Source organism: Arvicanthis niloticus, chromosome 1 (assembly GCF_011762505.2).
Source record: "Arvicanthis niloticus isolate mArvNil1 chromosome 1, mArvNil1.pat.X, whole genome shotgun sequence".
Classification (NCBI taxonomy): domain Eukaryota; kingdom Metazoa; phylum Chordata; class Mammalia; order Rodentia; family Muridae; genus Arvicanthis; species Arvicanthis niloticus.
The window spans coordinates 147,399,040-147,422,890 of NC_047658.1; the positions used below are offsets into that span (position 1 = coordinate 147,399,040).

The window sequence follows — 23,851 nt, forward strand, 5'->3', positions numbered from 1 at the left end:
TCTCTCTCTCTCTCTCTCTCTCTCTCTCTCTCTCTCTCTCTCTTTTTATTTAAAGGGTAAAGTCCGTGTGCAACAGGTCAATGTGTTCAAAAGCATACCCCAAGAAAATGGAAAATTCTTAAAGGTTTTAAAGTTGGTTTTAAGAAAAATTTGTGCGTGTCAGGGGTTACTCAGGTTAACCCCCTACTAGCCACCACCCTATCCCCCACCCCACCCCCCAAAAACTACGGCCCACCGTTGAAGCCAAAATTTTTAGTTTCGATTTTTAATATTTTGCTATATCCCTCCGCCTCGTGGTTTTGATGGCAGCAGGTTCCACAGTACTTCTGCGTGTATGGTCTTTTGGGGGGGTTTTGTCTTTTAAGGAAGGTAATTATTTACCAAGTGAGATTAGTAGGCTTCTGAAACGTTCTGAAAGACAGGAGCCACGTTTGAACTTTGTACGACTCTTGTGTGGTGTGGGGGAGGATTCTTTTCTTGGGGGCAAGGATTCCATTTTTGAGGCTGTGATGTGTGTGAAAGGGTTTTCTTCGTGGAGAGGACTTCCTTCGCTCAGACGAGACCTGCAGGCCGCGGGAGGAGGTCGGTCCGCTGAGGGAAGACCGTCCCTCAGCCTGCGAGGCTGCCTTTGAACTCAGGGTTGGCTCCCTTGTGGGCCAGAGCTTTGGGTGGCAGCTTCGTCCAACGACTAGGACTTCAAGGGATACCAGAACCTGCGTGATCCGAGTAAGCACAGGGAAGACGCCATTTGCTAAGACGGGGCTGGTTAAAATCTCTGGGTTGAGGCCATTTCCTGTCAACCAAGGCTTGCCAAGCACACCAGTTCCTGCTTCTGGTGTCTACTTGGGAAAGTACGGCAGCCATTTTCCCGTTCCTCCACCGGCAGTAGGATCCCCGCTGCTAGTGAGTAGAGGGGGTGTGGTGAGCTAGGACGCAGGGTGGCGCCTTGTGGAAAGGTCAGCCGTGGACTCAGCGCCATGGCCTACTGTCGTGAGGCTGAGGCGCGGACCCTTCCGGCCGCCGTTCTCTTCCGCTCGCCTCAGGTGCAGCGCGGATCCCTCCGCCGCAGCGTGCGCTGCCGGCAGCGCGGCGCTCCGCTTTCCGGCAATACCCGGATGGAGGGATAATGGCCGCCATCTGGGACTCGCAGGCAATGGGGACCACGACAGGTATTCCCTATGTGCGGAGCCGCCAAGACTAGTTAGGATGTCGGGACGCACGGAGAGGCAGCAAGGGGCCAAGGGCGAATTCTCGGGGTGCCAGGGTTCCCCCTAAATGGTCTTAGGGATCCGCCTCTTGTGATAGGAAGCTCATGTTAAATAGTCCCGTCCATTCAGCGCTTCCGGCCAACTTGCCGCAAAGTTTTCTAGAGAAGTCAGTGGTTTTTAACCCGGGGCTCTTGCCAGCTCTTAGGGCTGGTCATTCTCGTCTCGGCTTGGGCTTCTTGTAAGTTTGTCCGTAAGAACTCCCCACGGTCTCAGAGCCTAGGACTTGGGCGCTCGCGGAACAGTGTACTTCCGCGCGTCCTAGGGGCAGCGGAACTCCGGGGAAAGGGGCGGATGGGGCGCGGCGTTTGGGGGCGATGCGGGGGCGTTTGGCGCGCGAAGCCATCACTCGTCGGGTTCCGCGGCTGGTGGAGACGGGATGGGCAGCCCTCAGTCCACACCCCTCGAGCTGTAGGTTCGCTGGCCCGCCTCGACGGCATCCCTACGATGGGCCCAGTCTATGGTTATTGGGGTCTCTTCCTTGCAGAGACTCCCCGCTCTCAGGCGCACGCACTGCGCGCCCTCAGAGTTGGGCAAGAAAGTGCTCCTCTTTGTAGACACCCCCCTCCCAACCACACCCAGTGGCAGATGGATTTCTTTGTAACTGGCTTTTTTCACTTGTAGGGTCCATCTTGAATCTGTTCTTAACATGGTGTCCTCTTTGTTAAGTGTGTAGTCTCTTGAGTTACATGGCTTTGGTAACTCAAAAAGTATTAGGTCTGAATGCATATATGGTAGTGTGTTTTAACTCTTATCTAGACCAGTGGAACTTCAAAGTTTAGAAAACTAAAGTTAAGGGTCACTTTTCGCTTTAGGTTTAAATTTGGGGTACTTAGTGTTTGTAAGTTTTTTTTTTCAAAAGTTGAAAATGGGGAGGGGCGGCAGTTTTTAAGGAATTCATGAGAATGGTGAACTGTCTGTGATTGTCTCAAGGATGTAATGTAAAACCAACTCACAATGTGGTAGGAAAGTCATTAATTTGAAAGTCTGTTTTTTAAGGCACATGTTACTAATAATAATTGAATTGCTTTTTTTTTCCCTCAGCAAAACAGGTCTGATTTGAGTGTGCTCTAAAGTTTGTATGGTCAGAATGAATAGAGAGCATTTAAGGTGATTCCTAACGTTTTTAAAGTTATAGCTGCAAATCTGTTAATTATCCTTCAACAGAACTGTATGAAATTCATAAGGGACAGTTTATATTAACACTTTGGGGGTTTTGGCATTCTATGGGGTAGGTAAGCATAGTAGATCTTACTCTTTACCGGCTGTTTTTTCCAATTATGATTACCAATTCAAACATTATATGTCTGATGTTTGGAAGGATAAAAGGATAGCAAATGCAATGACTTTGTGTGAGCTCATAGCAAATAAACAAATACTGGAGGGCTTTTAATCATAACACCTTCACATCTTATATCTTTTCTGGAAGTAGTATAGTGTAGTGCCAAAAGCTGCTGTATTTTGAGATATTCTGAATGAGAAAGTTTCTATCTAAATATAGTTTGATTGGAAAAAAAACAAAACCTTACAATGCTCTTCTAATGAACTTTTGCTACTTTTTGCAATTTTGGTGCTTACTCTTACTGAAGCATTGTGTCCTGTAGAGAGCATTTAATATGACCAGTTTTCCTACTTTTCTGGGGTTTTTAAGTGCAAAATTTTCTTCACTTGCATATCTTCAGATACTCTACTTAAAAAGTTTTTGTCTATAAGAAGGAGAAAAAGGTTCTTACAAAATTTTAGATGTTTATCTGTTGTCTGATCTCATGTATAGTCTATTAATTCCTGTAGGCTTCATATCATAGGCAATTCTCCTGAGATGTTGATACCAGCATTGAGCATTTTTATTGTTAATATGTTTTTGTAGTTGTGGATAAGTGGTTCAGAATCAGATGCAATACTAGTTCTGCTTTTGCGATTTGAATAGGGCAAGACTAGTTTTCCTTTTATTGTATTAAGTGATGCTATTGTATTAGATAGATTTTTTTTGAATTGTGAGTTTTGTATTACACAAATTATGACATGTCATCACTGGGTATCCATGATATGCCTATGACAAGTACAGAGGAGCTTAAAAATAAATTAACATGCCTAACTTAAATATGAAGTATAATTGACAAGGATAAAAGCATTTTGCTTTTGCTGTCAAAATTTTAAAATCTTTGCTTGCATTTCTAGATATCATCTCTTGACCACTGTACCTGATTGTGGCATTGTCCAAGCATTAAGTTGTGTGCCTTTGTTCCTGGGAGAAAGGTATGGATTTGAGTAGATAGACTATTAACTAGTAAGTTCACATTTTAATATTGGATTAAATAGACTGAATGGTTACATATCTCTGAATTTTCAGAGTTACTTTAGAGTTTTATTTTTGGCCAAAATAAAAGGAATTTCCCTAGAACTTTTAATTTTAGTGTAAGTAAAAATACAATTTTGGGTTTCATACTTGTTTAATGTTTTGTCAGAGCTCAAAGATGATTTTAACATGTCATACTAAATATAGAGGTAGAATTAAGAGCTTCTGGATAGTGAACAATAAAGACATATATGGTAGAAACAGGTTCTAAAGCTCTCTAAGTGGCCAGAGTCTATGCCTTAATTTGGTAAGTGCTAGTCAGTGCGCCTAAAGAAAAACAATATATATTTACATTATGATTAATGGTTTTCTACTTGAAGTTAGAAAAGGAACTGAAGAATTACAAAGAATTGACTGGTTTCCTGGATAAGTATTTGAGTGTCTTGATGTGAACAAAAAGAATGGCAGAAACTGCCAACAAATCCATGGTATTATAAGGAGAGCTATTTAAATGTATTGGAAAATATTGTGTACCCTTATTCAAAAACATGGTTTAATCTCCTCTCAACACAATATGTCTGTCACTTGTTTGTGTTACTTAGGTCTTGTTATCTTTAAAATAGATGCCACAAAATCTTACAGTTCTCATTTCTAAATGCATTAAGTATATACTGAAATACTTGGCAATGATAGCCATGTTCTTTCATGAATTTTACCAATAGATTACGTTCTTTTCAGAGTCTTTTTCCACGAAGGCATACATTTTTATTTATTTAGAAATTAATGTCTGGTAACTATTGAATAGAACAACAAAGTTCAGGTACCAAGTTATCATTTATGTTCCTTCCTTGAGTAACTCCTTTTTATAAAACATGTTTGATGTCTTGCTATATTTTCATAGTACTTTGTTCCTTCATAAAATAATGATGAATGCAGAGAATTTTCAAAACTGTGTTTGATGTGTTGTGTAGAAAACATGACTTCATGACTAGTGAAAGTAAATGAGAAATAGCACAGTTACTAAACTAACAGATTACATTTTGCAGAATTGATGCTAAGATTAGTATTGCTGTATGAGTGTTAGAAAATAGACTACATTTGAGTTTGAAAGCTTAGGCTTCACAAGGGGCTCATTTTAAGAAGTAATAATAGGTAAAAATAAGTATTAGCTCTATATTAATGCTGTTTTGTTGTTACATGTAAAGTATACCTAAATGTTATGACGTTATCTAGTGTGCAAAGGTCTTGTGTCCATTTCGAAAACATAAAACAAACCAACAAAAGGTATTGAGCTAGGGCTATATCTCTGTAATAGAGTATTTCCTAGTATGTATCAGTCTCTAAATTCAATTTCCAGGTCCTCAATAAACAAATAGTCATAATTAACTTAGAATGCTAGTCTGTTTTTTAAATATTACTGATTTTTCTTACCTTATCCTTTTTGAAAAATCCCTTAGTAACAGACAAATACTTTACTTCTCTTAGAGATACAACCAGTTCAAAAGTGATATGGCAGTAGATAGCAAAACAAGATAGATAAACAAGATAAGAAATGAAATTTAAGTAAACATTTGGTAACTTACAGAATTCATCTCTTGAAGAGCATGCTGGGACATGCCTTTAATTGCAACACTTAGAAGGCAGAGTCAAGAGATTTTCTGAGTTCCAGGCCAGCCTAATCTACATAGTAGCCAGGTAGCCAGGGCCACACAGTAAGCTATTGTCTCCAAAAAGAAAAGAAAGGAAAAGGAGAAAAATCTTTTTCATCTGGATCTGGGTACTAAGAAGGACAGAAGTTAATGTATCTCCTGTTTATTAGATGCTGGTGTTGTCTATGATCATGTCATCTTTTTCTCATAGCCAAATGATCTGACCTTCAAACTTAAGATTAACAGTTTAAGATTGTTAACCAAGGTTTGCAGACTTCTCTTATAAATGAACAGATAGTAAATATCTTAAGCTTTGTAGGTCATATAGCTTCTGTTGCTGCTATCAGCTGTCATTGGAATATGAAAGGTAGTCATAGACAATATGTAGATGAGCAAACCAAAGCAAATGTGGTTTGGAATTGTGTTTCAGTGAAATTTATGAAACTTGCTATTAGCCAAATTTGGCCCATAGGTAAACTTAATGGGACACTTTGTTTTCACAAGCACTCACAGATTTGTTCGCCTGCTAGCATCTGTGCCATCCCTTGTAGTTACTGTAGATGAATTCTCTGTTCTTTTCTGCTTTGGTGATTTAGTTATGTCCCCAATACAAACACAGTTATATCCTGATGACAACTGAAATTTTATCTTGTAGCTAGACTTCTGTGGAGCACTCATTACATAATTCCACTTGAATGTCACAGACACCTTGATTTGTGCATGGCTATAACTGATGTTTAATACACTTGCCTGCTATTTCTACAGCTTTTTAAAAAATTTCAGTAAATGTTTGACATACATTTTATTTATATTAGAATACTTACGGCTTACAGTAGATCATAGTTCTAGTTATTGGAGTTTGAAGTTTTTCTTCATCTCTTCTGAACTACCAAGGTCATTGTTACCATATTTTTTCCTCTATTCTCAACTTAAAAAAAATTCTCCTAGGATCATTTTCATAGATATTATTCATTTATACTATAGTTTTGCTTACTAAAAACAAAACAAAAAACCAATGGCTTCAGTTCTACTTATAGATGTTTTATGGTAGACTCCCTGAGAGTTGTCTGTACAACAGCTTTGTTCCTATGTCTTGTTCCCATATTTTTTCTTAAACCTATATGATTCTGCCTTCTCTATTAACGCATCCTAAATTGTGTTAGCCACTGTTCCTATTTATTATGGCCTTAAAACCAGTGGTATTTTCTGTTTTAGCTCACTTACTAGAATTGATTAATCCCATTTTATTTACCTTTTTGTAGAATAGCACATTCCCATTTAGCTTCAGTATCAGTGGATGTTTCTTTTCTACTCCACTTAATGTTCTTGAGGCTTCAGTCTTTGAACTTTTCTGTTATGCTTTGGATTTTAGTTATGTCCCCAATACAAATACAGTTATATCCTGATGACAACTGAAATTTTATCGTGTAGCTAGACTTCTGTGGAGTACTCATTACATAATTCCACTTGAATGTCACAGACATCTTGATTTGTGCATGGCTATAACTGACTTTTGTACATTCTACAGCTTTTAAAAAATTTTTCAGTAAATGTTTGACATACATTTTATTTCTATTAGAATACTTACTGCTTACAGTAGATCATAGTTCTAGTTATTGGAGTTGGAAGTTTTAGTTGCTTTTGGTACATTGCTTTATATCAGAGAAGATAGGCCAATAAATCTTATAGGTGCTTTCTTCAAAACCAATTCAGAACCTGACCATGCCTTCTAGATTCTGCGAGGTCATTATGTTGTACAGGATAATTATAATAGCCTTTAAATTGGTTCTTTAATAATTTCCATATCTCTCCCAAACCTTCTACTTTTTATATAATAACCCAGATGGTCTCTCTTAAAAGTAGTTCAGTGACTGGGGAATGTAGGTTAATGGGAGTATACTTGCCTAACATGTCCAAGGCACTTGCAAGGAAGAAATCAAAAAATAATTCAGCTCATGTCCCATCTCTGCTGAAGTAGTTTCCTGTCTCATTCAGAATAAAACCAAATTGCTTAGCATCTTCAGGCCCTATTTCTGTCCCCACGTTAAATCTTTGATTCTGTTCTGCATTTCCGATCCAGTAAAACTGATAGATGAACTATATTAGCTATACTGCACACTCAGGATCTTGGGACTTAATTTCTTTACTTGGAATGCTAGCTCTCAACTTCTCCTTTCTTTTTGTTTAACTTATTAATTATAGGCAATGTTGTACTGTGTATTCGTGCCTGGCTGAGAACTCAGTTTGTAGACCAGGCTGGCTTCACACTCAAAGAGATCTACCTGTCCCTGCTTCCTGGGCCCACGTACTAAATGCTACCACACCTGTGTTCCAGTTCCTTCCTTTGACTTCTTAAGACTCTTCTTTTTTTGGCAGTGCTGAGGATTGAACTCTTGAGACTTTATGTAGACAAATAAATATCAAAAATGACCAATACCTCGTAAGAACTTTTTTTGGGCGGGGGGGGGGGGGGCGGGACGTCGAGACAGGGTTTCTCTGTATAGCCCTGGCTGGCCTGGAACTCACTCTGTAGACCAGGCTGGCCTTGAACTCAGAAATCCACCTGCCTCTGCCTCCCAAGTGCTGGGGTTAAAGGCGTGCGCCACCACTGACCCGTTCATAAGAACTTTTGAAGTAAGAATTTCCTGATAGTATATTTAAAATTACAATGCTCTGGTTCTTTCTTTTCCCCATTGTTTTATCTGCACTTCCTCCCTTTGACCAGAATAACAGTGTCCTTGATTGTTTGAAGAGTAGAATATTAGCTCTACAAGGGGAGGGATTTTTATCTGTCCCTCTCCCCCTATTGTACTCCTGATACATAGAGCAAAAGACTGTCTCTGATTTGGTGCTAACTACAAGCCCAGCACTATGTTGGTGATGCAGCAAAGAGCATCATAGATACAGTCCTTATTTAGTTCATGTCGTAGTGTAGAGTTAGAAGATAGATTAGCAGAAAATTAAAAATATTGCTAACACATAAAAGTCTAATAAAGGCATAAAATAGAGAGTTATTTATTTTTTAGGAGGGGGTGATTTATGGAAGAGAAGGCCTTGCTGAGGAGGTGATGCAAAGTTAAGAAAGCAGTAGTTGAGCTAGGGGACTGGTGGCTTGCTAAGATGTTTACAGATGGCAAGTGTGGTATGAAATGAAAGTGAAGAGGGAAGGTAAGGTGCTGTTCCCTTTTCTAATAATTACAAATACATATTTATTTTCTAATAGTTCTAAATTATGTTTAGGTGTGTACATATCTGCATGTGGGTATGCACACATGAGTGCAGGTTTCCATTTTGGGCCCGAAGTGTCAGGTACCCTGTAGGTGGGCTTACAGGTGGTTGTGAGTCACTTAATACATGTGCTGGGAGCCAAACTCATGTCTCTGGAAGAGCAGCAAGTGCTCTTAACTACTGAGTCATTTCTCCAGCCTCAGGTATTATTTTTTTGTCAGGTCTCTGCAAAAAGATTAAATGTAAGTGCTGAGGTATTATGGATTGAATTATCTTAATTCCCCAATGTGATGGCATTAGGAGGTCAGGCCTTGGGAATTGATTAGATTATGAAGATAGATTCTTCATGATTGAAATTAGTGTCCTTATTAAAGAAGCCCTAGGGAGTTTCTTTGCTGTTTCTCTGCCATTTATGAACTAGAAAGATAACAGTGATGCTAGTGCTTTATCATGGCCTTCCCAGACACTGGAACTATGTGAAACAGATTTCAACTGTTTACAGGCTGGTCAGTCTATAGTATGCTATTATAGAATCCTATTAGATCAGCTTAAATGGACTTAAGGTTCAAGTTAAGGGGCTTTGTGGCTTATTTTGATAGATTATTTAGCTCCTGCAGAGAGACTGCATTTTACTTTATTTATTTTACTTTATTTTACATTATTACTATATTTTTTATTTTATGTGCATGGTGTTTTGCCTACATAAGTATCTGTGTACCACTTGTGTCCAGTGCCCACAGTGGACAGAAGAGGATGTCAGATCCCCTGGGACTAAAATTGCAGATGGTTGTGACCTGCCATACCCGTGCTGGGAATTGACTCCTCTGGAAGAGCAACTATTGCTCCTGTCCGTGGAGCCATCTCTCCAACCTTAGAGAATGTGTTTAGAAGAATATGGTAGACAAGTGGGAAGCATGGATGCCACTTAGGAAGACTGTTACTTCAAGTTAGAGCTGATAGTGACTAGACTAAGGTGATGACATTGACTAGCAAGAGGAGAGTGAGGATACAAGTTCTGTTTTGAAGATAGAGTAGATTAAGATTACTTGTGGATTATATGGTGGTGGTGCCCTCTCCTCCCTACACTACTCCTAAAAATCAAATCAGTATTCTGCCAGGCATGGTGCACACCTTAAATATCAGCACTAGGGAGGTGGAGACAGGTGACTGTGAGTTTGAGGCCAGCCTGATCTATGTAATGAGTTCTAGGACAGCCAGGGCTATGTAGAGAGACCCTGTCTCAGATAGAGAGACAAACAAGCAAGCAAGCAAACAAAAAAAATAGTATTCTATGTAGTATGGGCTTCTTAAATTTTCTCCACCCATGACCCCTTTTGCTCAAGAAATTTTTATGTAACTGTGGATAACTAGGGTTATAAAGTAGGTATACAAATTAAATATTTACTGATAGTGAGTCATAAAAATTGTTTTAAAACAATTGTCTGCTATACATATAATTTTATAATTTAGCAAAGGCTAAAACAAATTTACATACTAGTATGGTGGATTTGTCCTATTTTTTTTTTTATATATATAAAGAATTACAATTTGGCTGAAAATTTATACTGCACTGGGCATCTGATTTTTTTCATGGTTGATCAATATTTTGATTTTATAATACTCAGTGCCAAGAACACCACTTTGTATAAATACATAATAGCAGAAGTACACTTAGGGCTACTTCAGAAATTATTGCAAGTTCTGTCCTAATCCCAACTCAGGATTCACTTCAATCATTTTTAAAATAATAATAATAACAAATTTTAATAATACTATTATTATTACTATTTTGTGCTGAGTTGGTGTGCATATGCTGTGTGCATAGAGGTCAGAGGACAACTTGATGGGCCTCAGTTTTTTCCTCCATCTTCTGTGTTTGAGGGATTGAACTCTAGGTGTGCAGCAGTGGCCTTTACCTGCTGATAAAACTCAAGTTAACAATTCAAACTGTTTTTGAAATCAAGTATTCTACCCAATACAATCTAGAGATAATACTAATTAAACGCTAAGGAATGATAAGAGAACTATTACCATCTTTTGTCTTCCCTAATTAAATTACTATATTTCTTTAAGTAGAAAGCTTTGTATGTAAAGTGAAAACTGCAGTTTGTAGCATAAGGCTGTTTGTTAAATCTGACCTGAGATGTGTCAGGGAGCACTGGTTGGCATTGTGAGGCTTGAGGATACACTAGTACAAGTGTGCATGTTGTGTGTTCAGACCTGAGACTGGGAAGGTCAAGCCATGGAACAAAGGGGAGTGCTAATGGAGACACCTTAAATTCATTACAGTCTGCATTTTTAAATTAAGTTTTGGTTGTTGTGCATTCAGAAACTTACTGTTTTGTCTGTCTGTCTGTCTGTGCACCATGAGTGAATGAGTGTTTTACCTGCATGTATGTATGTGTACCAGATGCATGTGTGATCCCAGTAGAGGCCAGAAGATAGTGTTGTATCCTCTGGAACTAGAGTTGCAGATGTTTGTGAGCTGCCATTTGGGTGCTGAGAATTGAACCCTGGTCCTCTAGAAGAACATTCAGTACTCTTAACTGCTAAGCCATCTCTCTAACCTTTAAAAATTATTTTAAACTAGGAGGTATGGCTCAGAGCCTATAATCCCAGGACTTGGAAGGCAGAACCAAAGGTGTGCCAGTTTTAGGCAGTTTGGGGATACAAAGGGATACAAATGGAAATTGGGTATTAACCTTTCTCCTAAATTATTTCAGTGACTTCTGTGTGGTTTAACTTTTTTATTGTATTCATCTTGGTCAATTTTGAGAGCTCTGTTCTAGCCTTCTCACCCAGTTATCATTTTGTTGTTGGGGGTTTTGTTGTTGTTCTTGTGGTGGTTGTTGTGGTTGGTTGGTTAATTTTGCTTTTTTTCTTTTTGAGACAGGTCTTGCTCTGTACCCTAGGCTGACTTCTAATTCAGCAATTGTCTTGTCTCAGCCTCCAATGTGCTGGGATAACAGACATATTCAGCCATACCTAGCTTGCCTGCTTTGCTCTAGTGTCAGAGAAGTTACCTCATTTGCTTTTCAGCCCTCCTACTTTTTTGAATGTTTATATTATTATACTTTGGTTGTTTTATTATTTTAACTTGGTCTTACTTTGTAGCTTAGGCTGGTCTCAAACTTGTCACCCTTCTGCCTCACAATTAGGATTGTCTGAGCATCCCATTGTTTCCAGTATTTATTTACTCTATTTTCCTACCTTCAAAGAGCCTTTTTTGTTGTTGTTTTTCAGTACCTTTTGTTATAGCTTATTTACCTAGAAAATCAGTTTTAAAATGAGTAATATATATGTTTGTATTAGCAGTTATTTTCTTTCCTTCTATTTGGTCTGAATCCTGAGCTAATTTTAGAGATGGCCGCAGATGTCTAGTAATCGGTCCTTGAATTGTTTGATAATAATTAGAAAGCTGATGGCAAGTTCTGTCTGAATTGATAGATAGGTTGATAAACACAGTATTAGATTCCCAACTCGGGACGGGGACCTCTGTATGGGCTTGGTCTGTCCTCGGATTCTGGCTCAGTGCTTCTTAAGTTGACTGAAAAAAAAGCAGGATTTTTTTTAAACCCTAATTTATTATAGAATGGTGATTTTAAAACTACAGTAAAAATAAACCATAAAAAATATTAGAAGACATTTAAAACATGAGGAGAGGAGATACAAGTTCACAGAGGTTTTTCCTAAACACCCACTATTTATACCAGTCATGTAGACTGGTGACATGGTTCAGGAACCATCAGCAGATCATGTTTTAAGTAACACTGTTTTAGTCTAGGAGCAATACTAGAGGGGATAAAGGAAATGGATGAGGGGAGGTTTGTGAATGGTTAATGAAATGCTCTTAGTTTTGCTATGGTGCTCACTTTTTCCCTAGCGTGGCCTCTTTCACTTCAGACTTTCTGTTTTACCCTGCAAAGAACACACCTTTAGATTTCTAACATGGTGAGAGAAGAACAGTTTCCTATGTGACAGACTAGGTAGGGATCAGACCTAAGACTCAAGCAATTTTCTCCAGATTTCACTTTGCTTTAGCTTTCCTGCTGTAATTCCCGAGTCTTCTGATGATTTAGTATAAGAAGGATCAGTTCTTGACTTTACCACCTGTCAGCCAGAGACTAAGTGCTCTTGTCATTAATGATTGCTTTCTAGCATCTAATATTTTTTTTATAATATCTGCAATGAGAAGTTAATTTTTCCACATGAATTTCTTATGTATTTGATGTTGTATATGTTCCTTTAATCTTTTCTGCTTTCCTAACTATACTAGTAATGCTCTTTATATTTACTTATATGTTGTAGATTTTATCATATAGTTTCTTGGTCTTTGTACATTTTTTTTCTCACATAGGAGTTTTTACTAGACATAGAATAAACTTTTGGGTTTCTCTTTTCTTCTGAAAACTAGAAATGTCAGTTTCATGTTCCATATATCATAGCACTTACAGCTAGCTAATACTGTATGTGTTGAGTTTTATATTTTCTTCCTACTGGTAATTTTACCTAGCATTTGGAAAAATGATTTTAAAATTTTAAGTCTTTTTTTTTTCATTAACCTCAAAATTATTTTTTCTCATCTACTTTGTCTCTCTTAGCTGTTTTTTCTTTACTGTGATTGCCAACAATAGAACTCTTCCATTTTGAACAGACAATGATAGTCTGAAAATGAATAGAAAAGTTCAGAAATAACCAGTTCTTAAGTTTTTAATAGCATGCTACTCTGAGTGGTGTGTTGAAGTCTATTTCTGTACATCCTGCCCATAGAATTTTATGCTACTTAACCTGCTAGTTACTTGGGAGGTATATTGGTTGTCAACTTGGTGATCATAGACCATATTACCCAGTATACAGTATAGTAGCTCAGTGCTCTGCCAGTGTCTTGTTTGGGATCATTATATTACCAAGCTTCATTCCAGAAGAATTGTGAATATAATTCAGCAAGGTAATAAACAGAAACTACATATTTTTATTATCACAGAGTATTCTATTTTATTATTGTTAATCTCTTACTATGTCTGTTTTGTAAGTTAAACTTCGTTGTAGATATATGTAAGAAAATAACTATATACAGGATTTAGGTACTTCTGGTTTCAGGTATCTACTGGGGTGTGTCTCCCTGCCCCCAGGTAAGGTCAGGAGATATGGGGTAGGGGGTGTTGTGCTGCTTGACTTTTAAAAGAAAAAGAAAAAAATTTTTTTTTTTTTTTAAATAGTAATAACTCATTATAGTCACTTCTGGATAAAAGAAAGAGAAAAACGTTTCTCAGAATTAAGTGTTTCCTTCTTTTCTCTCACCTACTTATCACTTTGTCCAGTTATTTCTGCTTCTTGTGGTTTATTGTTTTTCTGTCTTGTCTGTGTGTGTGCGCGCACACACACACACACACATGTTTGTTTGAGGCATGGCCCTACTGTATATCTCTGGCCAGCCTAGACTCACTGTATGCTGCTCCAGACTAGCCTCAAACGCAAAGAAATCTGTCTGCCTTCCAAGTGCTGAGATTAAAGGTCCATGTCCATCAGCTCCTGCTTATCTTTTCTAATGACATCAGTAGTTGAGATGAAATAAAACAAGATTTTTCTGTGTTTTTTAATTAGAAGAAGAGGTGAAATTTGGAGTTTTGTTGTTGTTGTTTTTTTTTGTTTTTTTTTTGTTTGTTTGTTTTGTTTTTTTTTCTGACATTGACATAACTTAATAAAATACAGTACTGGGTAGAGGAAAATAGCCGTTAGTGCAGAAAGGTTTGTTTGTTTTAGTAATAATTTTCCTTTTATGTCTCTCCTGACAGTTGATACTAGCAATTCCTTCCTGGCTTTTGAACACAGCTGAGAATTCTGGATTCGTTCTTTCTCATATGTCAGCCTGAGCCTTCTGTCATCTGAAGAGCTCCAGTCTGATCTTGCCTTGAAGCTTCCGTCTCTTCCTAAGGTAGGTTTAGTGGGCAAAGGGGGCACATTTTTGACATTTCCTTATTTTGGATGTAAAAGATACTCATTAAATATTTGTTGATGAGTGTTTCCTGTTGGACTTCTTTCCCTTTCAAAATGATGGCTAGTATCTGAATGTGATACTTTAGCCTGTAGTTGAAGCTACTCATTGGCCAAGGTGGGAAAATTGCTTAAGCCCGGAAATTTAAGGCTAGCTTGGGCAACACAGGCAGTGTAGCTAGACCCAATGTCACAAACATTTTTCTTTTTAAATGATGGTTGTTAGTGAGTCACCATTTGCCTTTCTCACTAGGCCATTTCCTCTCAAATGTTTTGTAATATGGTTTTGGAATTTGTTTTTAGACCTTTAAATTTTTTTCTCTATTAAGTATTTTTGTCAGTTGGCAGAGGGAAGAAAGCCTTTAGTTTTATTAGCTATTGTGTAGGAAACTTACTTTACTGCTTTTACAAAAGTGTCTTATTTCAGTGACTTAGGACATTGGTAAACGAATGAGCGAGTAGAACTAGAATTTAAATAGCACCTTTAAAACTACTACTCTTTGTTGGAGATGGGAATTAGACTATAATAAAAATTAACTTAATAGGTGAGGGCTCAAATTATAAAATCCCTGCTTTTATGTTACCTGAAGTGTCTATAACAGTTTATTCTTTCTTTTTTTTTTTTTTTTAACCAAAGGTGGCAGCTCTAGTGTTATTTTCTAGTGGCATTGCTTACACACAAACAGTGGGCATGCTTCAAGATCAGATAGATTTTTCAGATAAAGTTGGAATTTGAGAACAAATTACAAGCCCTCAACTACCTGAAATATATGAGCTCTTCCTATACTATGTTGACATTCAACATTAATTGACAGTTATCAACTTTAAGTAAAAGCTAAGGTAGTTTTTATTTGTAAATTAAGCATTTTTGTAACTAGTCAGTATTGAATCATCTTTAAATTCCATCTGGATAAAGGAGAGCATTCAGTTAGACACCCTTATATCCTGGCTTCCCAACAGTTCTAGTTACTTTCAGTAGCTTCTCTTTTAGGACCCCAATCTCCTTCATATGGCCTTCATTGAACTCTCTCCCATTCCCTTTTAGTAATATTAAAGTTTTAAACATCTCATTTTAGGTTCAGTATTTCAAAAGTTTATGAGTCAGTAACTTAGTTTGCTCTCTATAAATAGGTTTATCAGATCAAATAATGACTTTGATGACAATTTCCTTGGTAACATATTGACAACCTTACTTTGAAATTTTATTAATGCACCAAAATAGTTGATAGGAAGCTTGCTTATAATTTTTTTTTACTTCTTTATATTTTGAGGTTTTTAGTATATTGTAATTTTTTACTAATAGTCATTTTAATTTAAATCCCTTTTAATATATGAGGGAAAGGTAAATGCACATTTAGCTCTGATGTTACTCATAGAACACATTGTCTTTCTGTTCAAAAAGAAGCACAAAATAAATACAGGCTACATATTACAGAGAAAAGTTAATGTTTATAATTCTTTAATAATATTTCCAGTATATGTTTCTAATTTTGTTGGATATAAGGAATTTTTAGAACTGCAGAAGTATGCATTAGGATGAAGGCAAATCTATGTTTAGATATATTTCAGAAATATTTATTGTATAAATGTGAGATGGAAGTAGAGTGCCTGTAGCTGCCTTTGGTTTTCTGTTGGTTTGTTTTAGCTTTTAAAAAGAACTGTTATTTAGCTTCTATTTATTTATTTATTTATTTATTCATTCATTCATTCATTCATTCATTCATTTATTTTTTAAGAAGTGCATTACAAGAGACAAAACACAAGAACAAAGTCATCCAGTCATGAGCACCTCAGCTTGATGCACCTAGATATTGTTTCTCTGTTCAGAGCCTGTAACAGCCTTTGTAGTAGTGAAAGAGTTGGGTTAACATTCCACCAGTAGTAAGAATGTGAAATGTTCTGTAGCCATTGGAAGGGGGATCTAGGTCTGTTTATGCTGGTGTTCCTGGAAAGAAGTCTATGCTACAACAGTAAAAAAACTCAAGATATGAAAGTCTTGTGGTAATACTTTGTGCAAGAACAAACAAAATTTCACATATGTACTTATGTTGTTTTTGCATTTATTTTGTACATTTCTACCATTTGGTAATCTCTGATTTTCCTATAGGGAAGCATCCAATAGTTGCTAATGTGAGTTCATGCTTGATGGTGTTTAATACTTCTGGCTCTCATGAGTGACCTGTAATCACATATGGTCCTTCATAAAACTGTGTCTTACTGTAGGGAATCACGCTTTAGAAAATTTGGGCCAAGACTGTCCTGCTTTAGGAGGGTGGTATGTTCTTTCATTAACTTTGTACCTTGAAGGGTGTTAACTTTTAACTTGAATAGTCTTTTTGGCATCACATGGTGCCTAACCTAAGTGAAGGAAAGATACCAGAAGCTAAAGTGATGCTACTGTTCATGTTGTTAGATAAAGCCACCTCTAAACCTGGGTGTTCTTAACAGATCAGGTCTTTGTGTCTTTAGTATATGTGTTTGGTTAGCATTTCTGCTTTGTTGATTCAAAGTGAACTTAAAAATATGAAATTTTAATTTTGTGATTAAAAATTTCAATTCTTTGTTTAATTTTAGGTGAATTGATTTGAGGAAAATCCTGGTTATTTTGAAGATGTTTCAGCTCAGTATTATTTTATGTTTAAATCACAAATAACTTCACAAGTTTTCAGAACAAAAGAAACTGGACTTTTTAAAATTAAATCATGCCATTTGAACAGACACAGCTATTTTGTGATGAAAAACAAACTATTTTGAAAAAATTTGATGCAAGAAATGAGATAGCAGATACTATCGGATCAGTACCTACACCAAAAATCTCAGAAACTAGTTTTAATTATGTACTAAAAAATGTGAGCATCTGTTTACCCAAGATAAAGATTCCAAATGAAATCTTAATGAAACACGAAGTTGAAAAATACAGAATATTATTTCAGAGTAAACCACAGACTGCAAGGAAATCTATCAGTGTCAAAACTGTGAGCTGTGCTGAGGAATGTATACTGCTTTGTAAATCTGAGCGAGCTGAAGACGAGACTATAAATATGTCTGCAAAAATACTCAACTTTAGTTGTTCAAAATGCCAAGACAGTACTCAGTATAGCCCAAATGATTTGCAGAAACACTTTGAAATGTGGCATCATGGTGAATTACCTTCATTTCCTTGTGAAATGTGTAGTTTTTCAGCAAGTGACTTCCAGATATTTAAACAACACCGAAAAACCCATAGAAACACTTTTGTAAAATGCGATATTTGTAAAAGTGAGCGTTCATATACTTTATTGGACTTGACAAAACACTTCACATCTAAACATTGTGTTAATGGTAATTTTCAGTGTGAAGAGTGTAGATTCTTTACCCAGGATGTCGGCACATTTGTTCAGCACATTCATAGACATAAAGAAGTGCATTATAAATGTGGAAAATGCCATCACCTGTGTTTTACCAAGGGAGAGCTTCAGAAGCACCTTCGTGTCCACTCTGGTACTCTTCCCTTCACTTGTCACTACTGTAGCTATGGTGCCATTCATAAAGACCAACTTGTCAGACATGTTATAACTTTACATAAAGAACACTTATATGCGAAAGAAAAACAGGAAAGAGACCAATATGATAAAAGAGTGGCAACGACTACAACAGGACTTAAACTAATACTTAAAAGATACAAAATAGGTCCGACAAAGACGTTTTGGAAGCGTAAGACAATTACCAGTGGGAATGATGAAAGTATAGGAAAAAATGCTCAAGTGTTTAATATAGTGAGCAAAATACAGACTAAATCTGAAGACCAGAGTCAAGAGCAATTAAATGAAGAAAAGAGTGAAAGACAGCACTGTGAGAATGGCAATAAGCCCATAGAATCAGCATCAGAAAAGGCAACGGTGCTATCCACTGGACAATATAATAAAGCTGACGAGGGAACAAGTGCTACTTCAAGTGTCTTGAGTGCTGTACAAGGACCTACGGTGTTACTGGTGAGAAATAATAAGATAACAATTCCTGCTAACTATAGTGCTAAGTTTATGGGCTTCAAGATGGTAGATGGAAGACAGCATATCGTAATAAAATTATTGCCTGCCAATAAACAGATTTTACCTTCACCAGCCTTACAGTCGAACACAGAAAAAGATAGTACAGCTAATTTGCCACCCCAGGCTGTGGACAACACTGGATTTGCAACTGGATTAACAACTGAAGTGAGTGACACAGATTTTGCAAAAGCAGCTCCACTTTCATGTTCATCCCCTGTGCATTCCAGGAAAGTAATTTCTGAAAAGGAAATGTCTTTCATATCTGAAAAGAATAATATGCTTCAGATGGTAGATGACAATAAAAGTTTATCTTCATTGCCAACAACATCAGAATCAGTTACTACATCCGTAAGTTTGACTACAAAAGTTGAAGCAAGAGATAATGTTGACTTGTGGGAAAATCACAGCACTCAGAGTCATTCAGACGTGTTAGGTACCTCCATAAACAGTCCAGATAAAGTCAACCTTACTACTAAGTCAAATGCATACAGTTCTGGAGATATGCATAACTATTGTATTAATTATGTCAACACTGAGTTACCTGCTGAATCCTCCAACTATTCTGAATTCTCTAACCAAGGATCATTACCTTTTCATAATTACTCAAAGGTAAATAATAAACGCCGTAGGTTTTCAAGAGCAACACTGTGTGAAAACCTTCAGAGGGAATCTTCAAATAAACTAGATACTCAACAGTCAACTAGTGATAGCGATACAGCTTCACCACCAATGAGAAAAGAGAGCTCCAACTCAGATAGCCTGTTAGCATCCATCAGCCCTTTAAATGGAACTTTAAAAATAAAAACTGAAATTGAAGAACCATGCAATTTAGAAGAAACACAAAACTTTAATGAACAGAGCCTCTTCACTAATGAAAACCAAAATGTATTGAATGTGACTGAAGAACCTAAATGGAATGACACTCGCAGTGCCGGCTCCCCTATGATGCCTCGAATCACATCTGTGTTCTCTCTCCAGAGTGAGCAGGCTTCAGAATTTTTGCCACCTGAAGTAAGCCAGTTACTTCAAGATACATTAAAACCAAAATCTGATATAAAGGAAGATTCTAGTAACATTCCAAGTAAAAACTTTCCACTCGATTGTGACCAAACACTTAAAAAACCCGAGAAAGAAGAAGTGATAAAATCTTCAAAAGACTTCCAAATGCAAGATATCCCAATTCCTTCTGCCAGTGTAGGTGTTAATGTGCCTGCAAATTCAAAACGTAATGGACAAGAAAAACAAGTGCTGTCAGTATTACAAGATGTGAGAGATTCAGAGGTGACCACTAAAATTCCAAGTATCATCACATTACTTAAGACTCAATCAGATGCAATAATAACACAACAGCTTGTAAAAGACAAACTCAGAACCACAACACAACATTCAGGTCCTGTATATGTTCAGAATCCATTTCTAACCTCAGAACAGAAGAATCCTGTATTTGTTCAAACTCCAAAAGGTTTTATTATACCACTGCATGTTGCTAACAAGCCTGGATTGCATGTTTTCTCCGGAAGACCAGTTCCTTTGGTTAATACACAGAGTGTACCTGCTACTTTCCTTGTAAACAAGAAACCTGGAATGGTCTTGACAGTTAATAATGGGAAACCCGAAGGTGTTCCCACTGTGAAGACTGAGAATGTACATAGCTACGGAATTGTGACTAAGGAACCTTGCAAAACACCTTTTCTGAAGGCAGAACAGAACAGTAACTGTCTTACACCTGGACTTTGTTCCAGTATTGGCAGTTGTATGAACATGAAAACTTGCTCAGAGAATACATTGCCATTGAAAGGTTCTTATATTATTAAAACATCAGTAAGTTCTTCAGTGAAAGCTGTCCCTTTTGCTAATGTTCTACCTGAGCAGCAGGGACTTAAGGTGAATAGCTTGGATACGGTAAAGCAACAGAATGAAAATTTACCAAAAGCGTCTCTCTACACCCTCATACCTGATGGTAAACAAGCTGTATTTCTTAAGTGTATGATGCCAAATAACACTAAACTGCTTAAGCCTAAGTTAGTCCAAAATAGTACCTACCAACGTATTCAGCCAAAGAGACCTGCAGGAGCACCACAGAAAATACTTGTAAAGATTTTTAATCCTGTTTTAAGTATGAGTGCTGTTAATAATCTTTCAGTTAGCAACTCTGCATCCTCATTCCAGAAAGAGGTTATACCATCTAAACCAACTGTACATGGAGAGCAGAAAGAGCCAGAAGCTTCTAGAGATGCCTTACCTGTCTTAGTGCATGATTTGATGCCTGCAAATGAAACTGTTCTTTCATCTACTACAGCATGCCCAGGATCTTCTGAAGAACCAGTATATATCAGTGACAAGAGTCATTCAGAAACAAGAGTATTAAGAGGTAAAGCAAATTGTACAATTGAGAGAAATTTCAATAAAAGAAAGACTTGTAAAAATAAGTTTGCAAAAATTAAAACTCGTATAAGTCAAAATTCTGAAACTGCCTTTGTATCTAGAAACAGAAGCTGTAAACGAAAGTACATTGACAATTACCAAGAACCTCCAAGGAAAAAGTCAACATTGCATAGAAAGTGTAGAGAAAGGGCTCATGCTGAAGATGTCCAGGAAACATTTGGAGTTAGCAGACCTAGGCTTCCAAAGGATTCCAGTAGAACTTTGAGACTTTTCCCTTTTAATTCCAAACAGCTTGTAAAATGTCCTAGAAGAAACCAACCAGTTGTGGTTTTGAACCATCCTGATGCAGACGCCCCAGAAGTAGAACGTGTAATGAAAACTATTGCAAAGTTTAATGGGCGTGTTCTGAAGGTTTCATTGTCACAGACAACTATCAATGCTTTACTGAAACCAGTTTCTAACACTTCTGAAACAACTTACAATGACTTTTCCAAGAGACAAAAAATGCTTAAACCTGTTAGTTCTGTGAAAGAAAGATTTGTGCTAAAACTAACACTCAAAAAGACAAGCAAAAATAATTACCAGATTGTAAAAACTACCTCCGAAGATGTCTTGAAATCTAAGTTTAACTGCTGGTTCTGTGGTAGAGTTTTTGACAATCAGGATGTATGGGCTGGCCATGGGCAGAGACATTTAGTGGAAGCAACTCGGGATTGGAATATGTTAGAATAACTTACTGTGATTACCAAGGAAAAGGTAGCTTAGAAGGAAAAAATGGGTTGGTATAATTCAGGCATTTTCTACATTGGTCTAGTTTTGAACATTTCTAAGAGTTGGTTATATTTCTGTGGAAGAACAAAAGCTTTATATATGGTCCTTGAAAATACCACAGTTAATAGATGTTTTGAAAGAAAGTAATTAGCACAGACCTTGATTTAGTTGTGTAAAGCTGCATCTGTGGGACAGTAGGGGTAAGGAAATTTTTGACGAAAAGAGTTTTCCCAATTGAATTTAGAGACTGAGTAGAGGGCAATGGTGGACAGCCCCATTCCCTTTCTGGGGGTGAAGAGCCTTCTCATAAATGGTTTCCTACTACTTGTAAAGATGGACTGAGCTTAGATAAAGTTACTTTCTATCATAGTACATTTGAAAGGTATTAAATTTCTTTGAAGCTCCATCTTGCTGGACTGTCATTAAACTTGGAAATAATGCTTGAAGGGTTTGGAGCAGGTAAATCCTGTTGCTCTGCTCTGTATCACATCTGAATGCCCTTTCAAGAGGACTGTCTATTCCTGTGGCTGTCTCCATCGCTGCAGTAGATGGGCCAATCTCCAGAGGAGAAACAAACTTTGTCTAAAATCCATGAACTTTTAACATTTTCCTGAATTTGGTCCTATTTTCCAGTGATCCCCTTGCATAGAACAATGCTTAAGTGATTGGAAGTGTCCACAACCAAATAACCTTTTTACTTCCCTTAGTTGGCATCCCCTCAAAATGAACAGAAAGAACATAGAAGCACTTCAAAGGGAATGGCTTTTCTTGAAAATTAAAACTATTTTTACAGAGATAATATTTTGAAGCAAGGTTAACAAAGCAGATTATATTTTTGCTTGTGTTTAATCACTATTCTTACCTAAACATGTCCACATTAGGATAGACCATTTTCAGGATGACCAACAACCCAAAATAGTGTTAATAGTTGACGTTTGGAAATAGAGAAGCAAGCATTAACGATGGACTCAGTAGCAGTTCATAAAACTTGAAAAATTCCTAAGAGACATGCCCAACAATTTTAAAATAGATATTTTCATAACAATCCATTTACCATATACATTTGCATTTTTTGTCTTATGGATAATGAAGTTATATTAGAAGATGATGTTCTATGTAATTTTTTTTTTGTTGTTACTATACATGTTGATGACATTTTCATTGATTGGATCAAAACTTCAGGGCTTTTTTGTATATAACAAAATGTACATATTTTTGTACTTGATTATGTAAATTTGCACAAGAAGTTTATGACACAAAAGTATTTTCATTTTAGTTCTCTGCATGCATTAATAAAACTGGGTGATTTTAAAAAAGAAAAGACTGTACCCATGTTATTTTATTGGATTTTATTTCTGACCTTTTGTCTTTTGGTTGGGGACATAAATTTTATTTTTTTTTTCAGGGATTAAACACTATTGTTAGCAAGTGCCTAAAAATGATGTGAACCGTTTACACATGCCAACTGTAACAGTAGGTCCTAAATGGGCCCATTCCCCTAATAGTTTTGATTTAAACAAAGCCATAAATAGATGCTTCAAGCTATATTGCTATGCACATTATACTCGTACTGTTTTTGTGCAGTTTATCTACTTTCTTAGTGGAGTATTTTTTTGTATAAAACCTGTTATAATTGTGTTTCTTGAATTGAGCTTGAGTGGAATTGATTGAAAATACACAGTATATATTAATAATGTACATGATGTTTAAGGAACAGTAAGCATTGTTAATTTCCTTGTTCATTGTTACTGAATTTTTCTTCAATTAAACTTAAGTTTGTGTTTACATGAGAGTTTCTTTTTCTTTCTTTTTTTTTTTTTTTAAACTGAGCTAAAATCTAATGGAAATTCTAATGGGAAATCTCTCCCTCCCCTTCTGTCTTTTTAACGTCCGAGAAGACTACAGAATAAACATGGGACTTTCCATTTTCTTCCAGAAGTTAATATTTGAACTTTGAGAAAGGTCATATTTAGCATAACATGTCCTTGTCTTTGCTGGAAAAGCTTTTGATCTTTAGGAACTGTTATGAATAGGTCCATAATAAAGTAGATTCTCTTCTGTGTCAAGGAGAGAGAAAAGGCTATCCCATCAGTCCAAGTATATGTCAGGGGCTGGCTCGCTCAGTGGTTAAGAGCATTTGCTGCTTTTACAGAGGACCCAGCTTCAGATCCCAACATCCATGTGTTGGCTCACAATCCCCTGTAACTCCAGTTCCATGGGTTCTGGCTCCTGTTC

General features: G+C 36.9%; 1 protein-coding gene across 3 annotated transcripts; it reads left to right on the top strand.

Moving 5' to 3' along the window:
* Positions 1-1,030: 1,030 nt before the first annotated feature.
* On the top strand, positions 1,031-23,401 carry Znf518a (zinc finger protein 518A). Of its 3 annotated transcripts, none has more exons than XM_034524290.2 (4): positions 1,031-1,169; positions 3,444-3,521; positions 14,234-14,373; positions 17,007-23,401. In XM_034524290.2, the coding sequence occupies exon 4, from the start codon at positions 17,135-17,137 to the stop codon at positions 21,575-21,577; it is 4,443 nt and encodes a 1,480-aa protein (XP_034380181.1). In that variant the 5' UTR covers positions 1,031-1,169; positions 3,444-3,521; positions 14,234-14,373; positions 17,007-17,134; the 3' UTR covers positions 21,578-23,401. The 3 variants fall into 3 exon arrangements, with proteins under 3 accessions (XP_034380181.1, XP_076777064.1, XP_076777070.1); XM_076920949.1 differs by lacking the exon at positions 1,031-1,169 and adding an exon at positions 1,328-1,446; XM_076920955.1 differs by lacking the exon at positions 1,031-1,169 and adding an exon at positions 1,562-1,676.
* The last annotated feature ends 450 nt before the right edge of the window (positions 23,402-23,851 follow it).